Source organism: Ranitomeya imitator, chromosome 6 (genome assembly GCF_032444005.1).
Source record: "Ranitomeya imitator isolate aRanImi1 chromosome 6, aRanImi1.pri, whole genome shotgun sequence".
NCBI lineage: Eukaryota > Metazoa > Chordata > Amphibia > Anura > Dendrobatidae > Ranitomeya > Ranitomeya imitator.
In genome coordinates this window covers 164,852,044-164,867,545 of record NC_091287.1, presented here as the reverse complement: position 1 = coordinate 164,867,545, position 15,502 = coordinate 164,852,044, and the positions used below count along the sequence as shown (strand labels likewise).

General features: G+C 42.5%; 1 protein-coding gene across 1 annotated transcript in view; it reads left to right on the top strand.

Moving 5' to 3' along the window:
• BMPER (BMP binding endothelial regulator) overlaps positions 1–15,502 on the top strand; it is a 398,089-nt gene that overhangs the window by 241,852 nt on the left and 140,735 nt on the right. The window contains exons 11-12 of the mRNA XM_069730267.1: positions 3,198–3,243; positions 14,091–14,420. Coding sequence (XP_069586368.1) covers positions 3,198–3,243; positions 14,091–14,420 — 376 coding nt within the window. The remainder of the gene's footprint in view (positions 1–3,197; positions 3,244–14,090; positions 14,421–15,502) is intronic.

The following is a 15,502-nucleotide window of genomic DNA, read 5'->3' as shown; positions in this document are numbered from 1 at the left end:
CACAAAATGATATCGCAACACATGGATAATAAACATATTGAAATCACAGTGTAGGATTAGTAAATACATAATACAGTAACATAGTAACATAGTAACATAGTTAGTAAGGCCGAAAAAAGACATTTGTCCATCCAGTTCAGCCTATATTCCATCATAATAAATCCCCAGATCTACGTCCTTCTACAGAACCTAATAACTGTATGATACAATATTGTTCTGCTCCAGGAAGACATCCAGGCCTCTCTTGAACCCCTCGACTGAGTTCGCCATCACCACCTCCTCAGGCAAGCAATTCCAGATTCTCACTGCCCTAACAGTAAAGAATTCTCTTCTATGTTGGTGGAAAAACCTTCTCTCCTCCAGACGCAAAGAATGCCCCCTTGTGCCCGTCACCTTCCTTGGTATAAACAGATCCTCAGCGAGATATTTGTATTGTCCCCTTATATACTTATACATGGTTATTAGATCGCCCCTCAGTCGTCTTTTTTCTAGACTAAATAATCCTAATTTCGCTAATCTATCTGGGTATTGTAGTTCTCCCATCCCCTTTATTAATTTTGTTGCCCTCCTTTGTACTCTCTCTAGTTCCATTATATCCTTCCTGAGCACCGGTGCCCAAAACTGGACACAGTACTCCATGTGCGGTCTAACTAGGGATTTGTACAGAGGCAGTATAATGCTCTCATCATGTGTATCCAGACCTCTTTTAATGCACCCCATGATCCTGTTTGCTTTGGCAGCTGCTGCCTGGCACTGGCTGCTCCAGGTAAGTTTATCATTAACTAGGATCCCCAAGTCCTTCTCCCTGTCAGATTTACCCAGTGGTTTCCCGTTCAGTGTGTAATGGTGATATTGATTCCTTCTTCCCATGTGTATAACCTTACATTTATCATTGTTAAACCTCATCTGCCACCTTTCAGCCCAAGTTTCCAACTTATCCAGATCCATCTGTAGCAGAATACTATCTTCTCTTGTATTAACTGCTTTACATAGTTTTGTATCATCTGCAAATATTGATATTTTACTGTGTAAACCTTCTACCAGATCATTAATGAATATGTTGAAGAGAACAGGTCCCAATACCGACCCCTGCGGTACCCCACTGGTCACAGCGACCCAGTTAGAGACTATACCATTTATAACCACCCTCTGCTTTCTATCACTAAGCCAGTTACTAACCCATTTACACACATTTTCCCCCAGACCAAGCATTCTCATTTTGTGTACCAACCTCTTGTGCGGCACGGTATCAAACGCTTTGGAAAAATCGAGATATACCACGTCCAATGACTCACCGTGGTCCCGCCTATAGCTTACCTCTTCATAAAAACTGATTAGATTGGTTTGACAGGAGCGATTTCTCATAAACCCATGCTGATGTGGAGTTAAACAGTTATTCTCATTGAGATAATCCAGAATAACATCCCTCAGAAACCCTTCAAATATTTTACCAACAATAGAGGTTAGACTTACTGGCCTATAATTTCCAGGTTCACTTTTAGAGCCCTTTTTGAATATTGGCACCACATTTGCTATGCGCCAGTCCTGCGGAACAGACCCCGTTGCAGTATAATAATAAAAACATAGAAACACAGCAATCAGACAACATAGTTATAATAAAAACATATGGGTTAAAATAAGCATTATAGACTATACAAAGTGTTGTAAAAAAACAAGAAAAACAAATACAATGATGTAATTGTACATGCATAATAAACACATTAATAGGAAAAGCTTATTGCACGCAGTGATATGCCACAGTATTGGGATACGCAATGTCACTGAACAGAGATGAAAACAAAGTGATATCACAACTAATGACTAAGTGATGTCATAGTACAAGAAGAAATAACAAAGTCTCATAATAAAGGGATAATGTAAATATTGATGTCAGAGTACAAACATGCAAAGTATAGTGATGTCCCAGTTCATTGTTACTTACTGTTGTAAAAAGGAGTAAAAACAGCTGCATCTAATACAGGACTAATAAAAGTGATACATAGCAAACATTGGTTTCCCCATGTGTCACAATTACCACATAGTGGCCATCAGGTGGTGATGGTAGTGTGGGGGAGGACCTTTCAACCTTTTATGTACAGTATGATATACAGTGACCAAATAACTCACTGCAAAATATTTTTTGCATATTTCAGTAATTTTAATACTAATATTATTAAAGTACTTATTTATATAAAAATAGAAATTAAAGCGAATCTGTCAGCAGCTTTGGCTGATACAAGTTATGGCCACCGCCTTTCAGGGATTATCTACAGCATTCTATAATGCTGGAGATAAGCCCCCGATCTGACCTGCAAGAGAAGAAAAATAAGTTGTATTATACTAACCCGGGGGTGGTCCGGTCCGGTGGGTGTCGCAGGTCCGGGTCCGGTGCCTCCCTTCTTCTTGCGATGCCGGCCTCGTGCTTGATTCACAGACTCCACGGTATCGCACTCCTGCACGGGCGTACTTATCTGTCCTGTTGAGGGCAGAGTAAATTCCTGCAGTGCGCAGGCGCTGGGCCTCTCTGACCTTTCCCCGGCGCCTGCCCACTGCAGTACTTTGCTTTGCCCTTAACAGGGCAGATAAGTACGCCTGTGCAGGAGTGCGATGCCAGGGAGCCAGGAAGCAAGCAGGAGGACGGTATCACAAGAAGCTGGGAGGCACCGGACCAGGACCTGCGACACTCATCGGACTGGACCAACCCCCTGGGGAGTATAATAAAACTTATTTTTCTTCTCTTTCAGGTCGGATCAGGGGCTCATCTACAGTATTATAGAATGCTGTAGATAAGCCCCGGAAGGCGATAGCCGTAACTGGTATCGACAAAACCTGGTGACAGGTTCCTTTTAATTTGCAATGGTAAAAATTGAGCTGAAAGGATGCAGATGCTAACATATTTAAAGATTTGTTTTGGAAATGTCAAGCCTTTCCAACTACAACGAAAATGTGTTTTATAAATGCTCCCGGCTTGTCCTAATGGCATGCTAACTATGCACCATGTGTGTTTCACATCGGCGTATCGCATAGTATCTCTGATAGCTTTAAAGGCTGTGCTGAAATATTTAATTTTTGTTCAATTGTGTTTATAAGGAAATATGCAAAACTTGAGATCAATAGAAGCTACCCAAGTATGTGAAATTTAGGATTTTTTTATTATTCATATTGTTATTTTTTTTCTATGTGGTTCTGTTTTGCAGGGGAAAATTCTGAATAGAAAGGGATGTTGCCCAATTTGCACTGAAAGTGAGTAAGTTCAATTTTACTATACCATTATTTTGTAATAATACAAACTTGTCACAGTCATGTAATAGTATAATAAATCTAAAGTCAATCATTCCTTGTTACAAAACACTGATATTACTCTTTCCCTAATTTGCTAACAATACATAAAATTTCCTCTATTCCAGTTTCCATATAATTATAATGTTCCTCATTCTAGCTCCCATACACGTATAATGTTCTGTATTTTGGCCCTAATACACTTATCATTTGTCCTATTTTGGCCCCCATACACTTATAATGTCCCAACCCAACCTCTGCGTCCATATTGAAACCACCCTGACCAAAATGACTAACAATTTACCTACTGCCAAAGCTGTCAGACAATTCTCTATACTCCTCTTTCTAGATCAGTCCTCGGCCTTTGACACAGTCAACCACTCCCTCTTACTACAAACCCTCTCTTCCCTTGGCATCATCAAAGCCCTTGCCAACTCCTGGATCTCCTCATACCTTTCTAACCGCACATTTAGTGTCTTGCACTCCCATACGACTGCCTCATCTCACCCTGTCTATGTAGGTGTCTGTCATGATCCCAATGGCAGGGGATCACAAAAGGACAAGCACAAAAAACAAAACAAGCTCTAGGGTGATGGAAACTGAGCTGACCGCGATCCTGAACCTCAACACACAACTAGCTGTAGCCGGGGAACGTGCCTACGATGATTCTAGACGTCTCGCGCCAGCCGAAGAACTAACTTTCCCTATTAGAAGAAACACAGACCTCTCTTGCCTCCAGAGAAACACCCCACAGAAATAGCAGCCCCCCACATGTAATGACGGTGAAATGAGAGGAAAGCACATACGTAGTTATGAAAACAGATTCAGCAAAATGAGGCCCGCTAAAGCTAGATAGCAGAGGATACAAAAGTGAACTGCGCGGTCAGCGAAAAACCCTACAAAAAACCATCCTGAAATTACTTGAACTCATGTTCCAACTCATGGAACATGAGGAGTAATATCAGCCCACTAGAGCAACCAGCAAAAAGGAATCACATATCTGCAAGCTGGACTAAGACAAAAATTAAGCAAAACGTGGAACAGGAAAATCAAAAACTTAGCTTGTCCTGAAGAATACAGAAGCGGGAAGCAGAGGTAACAAGACACACTGATTACATTGATAGCCGGCGAGGAAATGACAAGAAAGCCAGGTTAAATAGGAAACTCCCATATCCTGATAGAACAGGTGGACACCAGAGACCGCAGAGAACACAAGTCACCCAGTACCATCTGTAACCACCAGAGGGAGCCCAAAAACAGAATCCACAACAGTACCCCCCCCCTTGAGGAGGGGTCACCGAACCCTCACGAGAACCACCAGGGCGACCAGGATGAGCCCTATGAAATGCACGGACCAAATCAGCAGCATGAACATCAGAGGCAACCACCCAAGAATTATCCTCCTGACCATAACCCTTCCACTTGACCAAATATTGGAGTTTCCGTCTGGAAACACGAGAATCCAAGATCTTCTCCACAACATACTCCAATTCTCCCTCCACCAGCACCGGAGCAGGAGGCTCAAGCGAAGGAACAACAGGTACCTCATACTTCCACAACAACGACCGATGGAACACATTATGAATAGCAAACGATGACGGGAGATCCAAACGAAACGACACAGGGTTAAGAATTTCCAAGATCCTATAGGGACCGATGAACCGAGGCTTGAACTTAGGAGAAGAGACCTTCATAGGAACAAAACGAGAAGACAACCACACCAAGTCCCCAACACGAAGTCGAGGACCCACGCGGCGACGGCGATTAGCAAACTGCTGAGCCCTCTCCTGGGACAACTTCAAATTATCCACCACATGACTCCAAATCTGATGCAACCTATCCACCACCATGTCCACTCCAGGACAATCAGAAGGCTCCACCTGACCAGAGGAAAAATGAGGATGAAACCCCGAATTACAAAAGAAAGGAGAAACCAAGGTAGCAGAACTAGCCCGATTATTAAGGGCAAATTCGGCAAGCGGCAAAAAGGTAACCCAGTCATCTTGATCAGCAGAAACAAAACACCTTAAATAAGTTTCCAAGGTCTGATTAGTTCGTTCCGTCTGGCCATTCGTCTGAGGCCATTCGTCTGAGGATGGAATGCAGACGAAAAGGACAAATCAATGCCCATCTTAGCACAGAACGTCCGCCAAAATCTAGACACAAACTGGGATCCCCTGTCAGAAACGATGTTCTCCGGAATCCCATGCAAACGAACCACGTTCTGAAAAAACAGAGGGACCAACTCAGAGGAGGAAGGCAACTTAGGCAAGGGTACCAGATGAACCATCTTAGAAAAGCGGTCACACACAACCCAGATGACGGACATTTTTTGAGAGACAGGGAGATCCGAAATAAAGTCCATGGAAATGTGCGTCCAAGGCCTCTTCGGAATAGGCAAAGGTGACAACAATCCACTGGCCCGAGAACAGCAAGGCTTAGCCCGAGTGCAAACTTCACAAGACTGCACAAAAGAACGCACATCCCTCGACAAGGAAGGCCACCAAAAAGACCTGGCCACCAAGTCTCTAGTACCAAATATTTCAGGATGACCTGCCAACGCAGAAGAATGGACCTCGGAGATGACTCTACTGGTCCAATTATCCGGAACAAACAGTCTTTCAGGCGGACAACGATCAGGTTTATCCGCCTGAAACTCCTGCAAAGCACGTCGCAAGTCTGGGGAGACAGCCGACAAAATCACCCCATCCCTAAGGATACCAGTGGGCTCAGAATTTCCAGGGGAGTCAGGCACAAAACTCCTAGAAAGAGCATCCGCCTTCACATTCTTTAAACCTGGCAGGTATGAAACCACAAAATCGAAACGGGAGAAAAACAGTGACCAACGAGCCTGTCTAGGATTCAGACGCTTGGCAGACTCAAGGTAAATCAGATTTTTGTGATCAGTCAAGACCAGCACACGATGTCTAGCACCCTCAAGCCAATGACGCCACTCCTCAAATGCCCATTTCATGGCCAAAAGCTCCCGATTACCAACATCATAATTCCGCTCAGTGGGCGAAAACTTTCTAGAAAAGAACGCACATGGCTTCATCACTGAGCAATCGGAGCTTCTCTGTGATAAAACCGCCCCCGCTCCAATCTCGGAAGCATCAACCTCAACCTGAAAAGGAAGCGAAACATCTGGCTGACGCAACACAGGGGCAGAAGAAAACCGGCGCTTAAGTTCCTGAAAGGCCTCCACAGCCGCAGGAGACCAATCAGCAACATCAGCACCCTTCTTAGTCAAATCCGTCAAAGGCTTAACAACACTAGAAAAATTAGTTATGAAACGACGATAAAAATTAGCAAAGCCCAAGAACTTCTGTAGACTCTTAAGAGATGTAGGCTGCGTCCAGTCACAAATAGCCTGAACCTTGACGGGATCCATCTCAATAGTAGAAGGGGAAAAAATATACCCCAAAAAAGAAATCTTCTGGACTCCAAAGAGACACTTTGAACCTTTTACAAACAAAGAATTGGCCCGCAGGACCTGAAACACCTTCCTGACCTGCTGAACATGGGACTCCCAGTCATCCGAAAAAACCAAAACATCATCCAAATACACAATCATAAATTTATCCAGATATTCACGGAAAATATCGTGCATAAAGGACTGGAAGACAGAAGGAGCATTAGAAAGTCCAAAAGGCATCACCAAATACTCAAAATGGCCCTCAGGCGTATTAAATGCGGTTTTCCACTCATCACCCTGCTTTATCCGCACAAGATTATACGCACCCCGAAGATCAATCTTAGTGAACCATTTAGCCCCCTTAATGCGAGCGAACAAATCAGTCAACAATGGCAAAGGATACTGATATTTAACTGTAATCTTATTCAAAAGACGGTAATCTATACAAGGCCTCAAGGAACCATCTTTTTTGGCCACAAAAAAAACCTGCTCCCAAAGGGGACGAAGATGGACGGATATGTCCCTTTTCCAAGGACTCCTTAACATAATCCCGCATAGCAGTATGCTCTGGCACTGACAGATTGAACAAACGACCTTTAGGAAATTTACTGCCAGGAATCAAATCTATAGCACAATCGCAATCCCTGTGAGGAGGAAGCGAATTGAGCTTAGGCTCCTCAAAAACATCCCGATAATCAGACAAAAATACCGGAACCTCGGAAGGAGTAGATGAAGCGATAGAAATCGGAGGTGCATCATCATGAACCCCCTGACATCCCCAGCTTAACACAGACATCGTTTTCCAGTCCAAGACTGGGTTATGAGTTTGTAACCATGGCAGACCAAGCACTAAGACATCATGTAAATTATACAGTACCAGGAAGCGAATCACCTCCTGATGAACGGGAGTCATACGCATGGTCACTTGTGTCCAGTACTGAGGTTTATTCATAGCCAAAGGTGTAGAGTCAATTCCTTTCAAAGGAATTGGGACTTCCAGAGGCTCCAGACTAAACCCACAGCAGTTGGCAAATGACCAATCCATAAGACTCAGGGCAGCGCCTGAATCCACATAGGCATCGACGGAAATGGCTGATAATGAACAAATCAGAGTCACAGACAGAATGAACTTAGACTGTAAAGTACTAATGGCAACAGACTTATCAACCTTTTTTGTGCGTTTAGAGCATGCTGATATAACATGAGCTGAATCACCACAATAAAAACACAACCCATTTTTCCGCCTATAGTTTTGCCGTTCACTTCTGGACTGAATTCTATCACATTGCATTGTCTCAGGTGCCTGTTCAGAAGACACCGCCAAATGGTGCACAGGTTTGCGCTCCCGTAAACGCCGATCAATCTGAATAGCCATAGTCATAGACTCATTCAGACCTGTAGGCGCAGGGAACCCCACCATGACATCTTTAATGGCCTCAGAAAGGCCATCTCTGAATCTTGCAGCCAGGGCGCACTCATTCCACTGAGTAAGCACCGACCATTTCCGAAATTTCTGACAATATATTTCTGCTTCATCTTGCCCCTGAGAGAGAGCCAATAAAGCTTTTTCAGCCTGAATCTCTAGGTTAGGTTCCTCATAGAGCAAACCCAATGCCAGAAAAAACGCATCCACATTGAGCAACGCAGGATCCCCTGGTGCCAATGCAAATGCCCAATTCTGAGGGTCACCCCGCAGGAAAGATATAACAATCTTGACTTGCTGAGCAGGGTCTCCAGAAGAGCGAGATTTCAAAGAAAGAAACAACTTGCAATTGTTCCTAAAATTCAGAAAACTAGATCTATCTCCAGAAAAAAACTCTGGGATAGGAATTCTAGGTTCAGACATAGGAGCATGTACAACAAAATCTTGTATATTTTGAACCTTAGCAGCAAGATTATTCAGGCTGGAAGCCAAACTCTGGACGTCCATGATAAACAGCTGAGGTCAGAGCCATTCAAGGATTAAGAGGAGGTAAGACGCAGCCAGGCTGCAATTAAGGCTATGCAGCAAACTCTGAGGGGAAAAAAAAAAAAAAAAAAAAAAACTTCCTCAGACTACTTTTCCTCCTACTTCAGCCAATACGATTACCACTTTTTCGTCCGGCTATACTGTCATGATCCCAATGGCAGGGGATCACAAAAGGACAAGCACAAAAAATAAAACAAGCTCTAGGGTGATGGAAACTGAGCTGACCGCGATCCTGAACCTCAACACACAACTAGCTGTAGCCGGGGAACGTGCCTACGATGATTCTAGACGTCTCGCGCCAGCCGAAGAACTAACTTTCCCTATTAGAAGAAACACAGACCTCTCTTGCCTCCAGAGAAACACCCCACAGAAATAGCAGCCCCCCACATGTAATGATGGTGAAATGAGAGGAAAGCACATACGTAGTTATGAAAACAGATTCAGCAAAATGAGGCCCGCTAAAGCTAGATAGCAGAGGATACAAAAGTGAACTGCGCGGTCAGCGAAAAACCCTACAAAAAACCATCCTGAAATTACTTGAACTCATGTTCCAACTCATGGAACATGAGGAGTAATATCAGCCCACTAGAGCAACCAGCAAAAAGGAATCACATATCTGCAAGCTGGACTAAGACAAAAATTAAGCAAAACGTGGAACAGGAAAATCAAAAACTTAGCTTGTCCTGAAGAATACAGAAGCGGGAAGCAGAGGTAACAAGACACACTGATTACATTGATAGCCGGCGAGGAAATGACAAGAAAGCCAGGTTAAATAGGAAACTCCCATATCCTGATAGAACAGGTGGACACCAGAGACCGCAGAGAACACAAGTCACCCAGTACCATCTGTAACCACCAGAGGGAGCCCAAAAACAGAATCCACAACAGGTGTCCCTCAAGGCTCTGTCCTTGGACCTCTACTCTTTTCAATCTATACCTTTGGCATGGAACAGCTCATAAAGTCCCTTCGCTTCCATTGCCATCTATATGCTTACGACACTTAGATCTACCTCTTTGGCCCAGACATAACCTCTCTTCTGTCCAGAATCCCAGGGTGTCTATGAGCCATATCTAAGGAATAACATTTCTCCTTGTGGAGCGTGACTTACTGGCAGTCAAGTTAAGGACACTTATTTGCCATGCAATGCTCCTTTGGAAAATTTAATATACAAATTGCCTCTTGAGAGATGAAGAGGATTGAACTCTATAATGCCCCCCTGAAACAGCATTCATATAAGTCACTATTGACCCTTTAGCAATCCTTGAAATGTGACTTAGGACAAAAGCCAAATCAGAATCTCAATTTGCAGACATGGTGTTTCGGGGGATTCGCCTTCATCAGTGCAAAGTATGAGACCTGATTTGGTTAGGTGACAGGCTCTGGACTGAGATCTAAGGGGTAACATTTCTCCTTGTGGAGAGTGACATACCAACTTTGGCATGCCAAGGTTAGAAGGCTTATTCGCTGTGCCATGCTCTTCTGGGAAATTTAATATGCAAATTGCCTCTTCAGAGAGGAAGAGGACTTGAACTCTATAGCACCATCAATTGAAAGCAGAATTTCTACAAGTCACTGTTGACCTTTAACGAGCCTTAAAAAGTGACTTAAGACAAAAGCCAAATCAGAATCTCAATTTGCCATCATGGTGTTTTGGGGTGTCCCTTTAGAGTTCAAGTCCACTTTTCTTCTGAAGAGGCGATTTGCATATCAGCCATATCCCACTTCTTCTCCTCTCACTTCCTAAAACTACTAGAGGACAAAACTGAACTCACCATCTTTCCTATATCTCCTAATTTTCCTGCTCTGTCCTTCAAACTGCACATCCAAGCTCTTGTCACCTCCTGCCATCTCCAACTCAAACAGTTTTCCAGAATCTATCCTGTTTTCAACCCTGAATCTGCTAAAATCTTAGTGAATGCCCTCATCTTCTCCAGCCTCGATTACTGCAATATCCTCCTCTGTAGCCTCCCGGTTAACATTCTCGTACTTCTCCAGTCCATCCTTAACTCTGTTGCTCAAGTAATCCATCTTTCTCCATGCTACTCCTCTGCAAATACCTACATTGGCTCCCAATTCCCAAATGTATCCAGTTCAAACCACTCACGCTAACCTAAAAAGCTGTATACTTCCGGATATCTCTGAACTATTCTGTCTTCCAGCATGTAACCTCTGGTACTCCCAAGAGCCTCTTCTCTCCTCCACACTCAACAATCCTCGTCCAATCGCCTCCAATACTTTTCTCAAGAATCCCCATCCTCTGAAATTCTATGCCTCAACACATCCGACTATCCCCCACACTCGGAACTTTCAGACGGAACTTGAAAACCCACTTCTTCTTTACAGCATGTAATGACCCTCTGCCATCTCACTACCACCAAAGCTGCTGCAACTTCCTAACCTACTGTCTCGTTTCCCGTTATCCTTATGTAAGCCCGAAAGGGCAGGGTCCTCACTCCTCTGTTCCAATCTGTCATTGTTAGTGTATACACCTAATTTTATATTTGTATCTTATATGTATACCCTTCTCATGAACAGCACCATGGATTCAATGGTTTTCTAAAATTAAATATAAATTTGGTACCCATACTCTTATGGTATACTCCATTCACTTATAATGTCCCCACTCTGTGCCCTATATACACTTTATAATGTCCCCATTCTGCCCCCCCCCCCCGCACACTTATAATATCTCCCATTCTGGCCTCTATACACTTATAATGTCTCCCATTCTGTCCTCCTTTATATTTATAATATACTCTTATGCTGGCTTCCTCACACTTATCATTTCTGGCATTCACATATAATATTCCCACTCTGGCCTCTATATATACTGTAGTTATGATATAAGGCAATCCTGGCTCCTACAGTCTTATAATGTCTCCTATTCTGGCTCCCATATACTTATAATGTCTCCCAATTCTGACCACGTACACTTATCTTGCAAATACTTATAATGTCCCCAAAAGTGATCTTCTTTATATAGGAAGTACAAAAAACAAATATGTTTCTCACCTGTTACAACTCCAATGACGAGCAGCGGCTCTTTCTTCCTTCAGTGCCCAGCAAAGGTAGCGTAACACTGCACTTCCTACCAAGGGTGGACACAGACAGAAGAGGAAGCCTGTGCATGAATAGTTCATGGGCCCTTTGCAGTCCAGTAGGTCTTATTTATGCACCTGTTTATGTGTCTGAGACAGAAGCTGCATGCTACTTTAGAGGTGAAGGAGCGGCCCCTTACTTTTTGAGACTGCACAGGTTGCACCAATTGTATATCTGCCCCTAACACCTACATTGGCCTCACATCAGCTGCTGGTCTCTGGTAGGTTGGTAGCAAGTATGAGTATTATGGGGAAACTCTGCTCCACGATATTTTTCAACTGGATGTGCGCCGCAGTCACATCCTCTGCAATAGCAATTGTTACACCTTGATGGTTCTCAAAACCATGCAAAGGCAATGGTGTAGAAAGCTCTCATCTTAGTATGTTTACTGTTCATGATCTTTGTATAACTTGTCTAGAAAAAAATGCAGGTTGGCAATCTTGTAGTCCAACAGGCTACGTGTTCATATGCAGTAAAATAAAAAAGGCATACTGAATGATGAATACCTGCCTAAAGGATGCAAACACTACATACTCTATCTGATATGACTATAGCGTTATTTTAGAATCATCTGCCATTGTCATTGGTCAACTGTAAGTCTGTATGTTTTGGCAGCTACAGTGGCTTGCAAAAGTATTCATCCTCTTGGCTTTTAATGTATTTTGTTACATGTGCACATGTATTCACCCCTTGCGCGATTAAACCATTAAAAATTTCTGGTGCAAGCAATTACTTTCCTAAGTCACATGCTTAGTGAAAGAACGTCCACTTGTGTGCAGTCTGTCACATGGTATGTCAGTATATGCACACCTTTTCTTAAAGGCCACAGAGGCTGCAATATCATTAGGCAAGAGGCACCACTAACCAAACAACATCATTAAGACCAAGGATATGTTGAAACAAGCCAGGGACAAAGTTGAGAAGTACAAGTCAGGTTTGGGTTATAAAAAAATATCTCAATCTCTGATGATCCCCCGGAGCACCGTCAAATCCATTATCAAGAAATGGAAAGAACATGTGCCACAACAATCCTGCCAAGATAGGGCCGCCCATCAAAACTCTCAGCCCGGACACGAGGGCATTAATCAGAGAGGCAGCACAGAGACCAAAGTTAACCCTGACAGAGTTGCAGAATTCCCAAACAGAGACTGGAGTATCTGCTCATGCAACCACAATAAGCCATACATTCCTTAGAGGTGGCCTTTCTGGAAGAGTGGGCAGAAAAAAGCCTTTACTTGCACACAAAAACTGTAAGGCTCATTTTGACTTTGCTAAAAGTCGTGTGGGAGGCTCTCCAAATAAATAGAGGAAGGTTCTGTGGTCAGATGAGACAAAAATTGAACTTTTTGGCCATCATATTAAATGCTATGTTTGGCTCTAAACCAACTCACCTCATCACGCCAAGAACACCATCCCCACAGTGAAACATGGTGGTAGCAATATCATGCCATGGGGATGTTTTTCGGTAGCAAGGACAGTGGAAATGGTGCAAGGTGAGGGGAAGAAAGATGGTGCAAAATACAGGTATATTATAGAGCAAAATCTGTTTCAGACTGTTAGTGATTTGATACTGGGATGGATGTTCACCTTCCAATAAGACAATGACACAAGGCATATTGCTAAAACAGCACTCAATTGGTTTAATGGGAAATATGTAAATGTTATGGAGTGTCCAAGTGAAAGCCCCGACCTTAATCGAAGTGAGAATCTGTGGTCAAACTTGAAGACTGATGTTCACCAGAAGAAACAATCTACTTTGAAGGACTGGAGCAATTTTGCCTTGAGGAATGTGCAAAACTCCTAGTGGCAAGATGTGGAAAGCTCATAGAGACTTATCCAAAGTAAATTGCAGCTGTAATTGTCACAAAAGAAGGCTCTACAAAGTACTAACTTTAGGGGGGTGAATAGTTATGCATACTAAGATTTTCAATTATTTGTCCTATTGTTTGCTCCACAATAACAAGAAACCCAAATGTTCACAGCTGTAGGCATGTTCTTTATATGAACTGATGCAAAACCTCACAAAAAAAGTGAAATTCCAGGTTGTGAGGTAGCCGGACATAATAAATGCCAAGGGGGTGAATACTTTCACAAACCACCTTATATACTATATTATAAGTGAGGAGATGTCAATAAAATGTGTTGCATTGTGCAGCAACTAACCTAAAGCAAGTAAGGTCTATCTAGGTTACCCATTTTAAATTAGCCTTGGTCCTACTAGCTTCCCAATATTTTTGTTATTACAAATATCTGGCATTAAGTTATTGATCATAGCCACCAATGTTATATTGAAAGTGTATATTAATTATAATTTACATATATTGCAGAACCTGGGGTATGTACTGTATTTGGAGATCCCCACTACAATACCTTTGATGGACGAACATTCAACTTTCAAGGAACTTGTCAGTATGTCTTGACCAGGGACTGCTCATCTTCTACCTCATCTTTTGAAGTTTTAGTAAAAAATGATGCTCGACGGACACATTCTTTCTCATGGACAAAGGCAGTAGATCTAGTAATGGGAGGAAGCACTATTAGTCTTCATCAGCATCTAACAGTCAAGTGGAATGGAACACGGATTTCACTTCCATATGAAACACCTCACTTTCACGTTGACCTCGATGGCTACCTTCTAAAAGTGACTACCAAAGCAGGTATGAATAAGTCGTCCATACTAAGTGTTGTTACAACTTTTTATTTATGAAATTATGATTAAGTCAATCTTTGCATACCAGAAAATAATATAAATGACCTTACCCAAGTAATACTGTGCCATCCAGTGTCAAGATGGCATAAATTGTACATTTTCTGTTGGTCAAACTTAAAACCAGGTAATGCTGGATTCAAATTAGAATCAAATTAAAATGGATGTAAAAATGTTAGACTACCTAACAATTTATCACCAATCCATAAGATAGGTGATAAGATGCTGATCAGGGTGCCCCCCACCCCCCCAATGGGACTCTCACTAATCCTAAGAATGGGAGCCTGGAGTCCCCCATTTCAATAGGACTGCATGAACAACACTACTTATTGTGTATGGGGCAGGCAGAGGTAGGACAGTATAGTCTCCATGCTTGGAGCAGTGGCGTACATTCAGGAAACAGACTGTTATAGATTGTAATGCCATTTTCGTATGATATGTCTATTCTAGATTTTTCTTTGCACTGTATCTCTGCTGTTTACCAAACTAGATAAACACACCTACAGTTAGTATAGAATGGTTATATTTTACAACCATTATACCACCAAAGGGCAAAAAAAGTCATACATAAAGCTATAACTGTAAAAAAAAACCACATAGATCGTACACTCAAAAATCATACATTGATCTAATTCTATAACCAAAAGGCCTGACGAGTTATTAACCAAGCCACAGAATGTTTAGTTCAAAAATAGAAATTTATTAATGATAAGTAAGATAAATTATTTTTTTCACTTTTCAAAATATATTTACATGATGTCAGAAATGCCTCCAATCCAATAACTGATTCTATGTACGAGATTTCGCAAATTCCTGTTATGTGCTGTGAGGGTAATGATTTTTCTTATTTAGCAGCAGCGTAGTATACAGTATGGCTTTTTCAGTGAGACCGAATGACCATGAGACTGCTTCATCCGCCAAGAGCGTCCCGGTTGCTAGGTAACGCGGCATTGTATAATCACGTCACCTCGCTTTACTTCCGGTGAGCGTTCCGGTTGTTGGTGATGCGGCACTCGCGTCACCTCGCTTTAC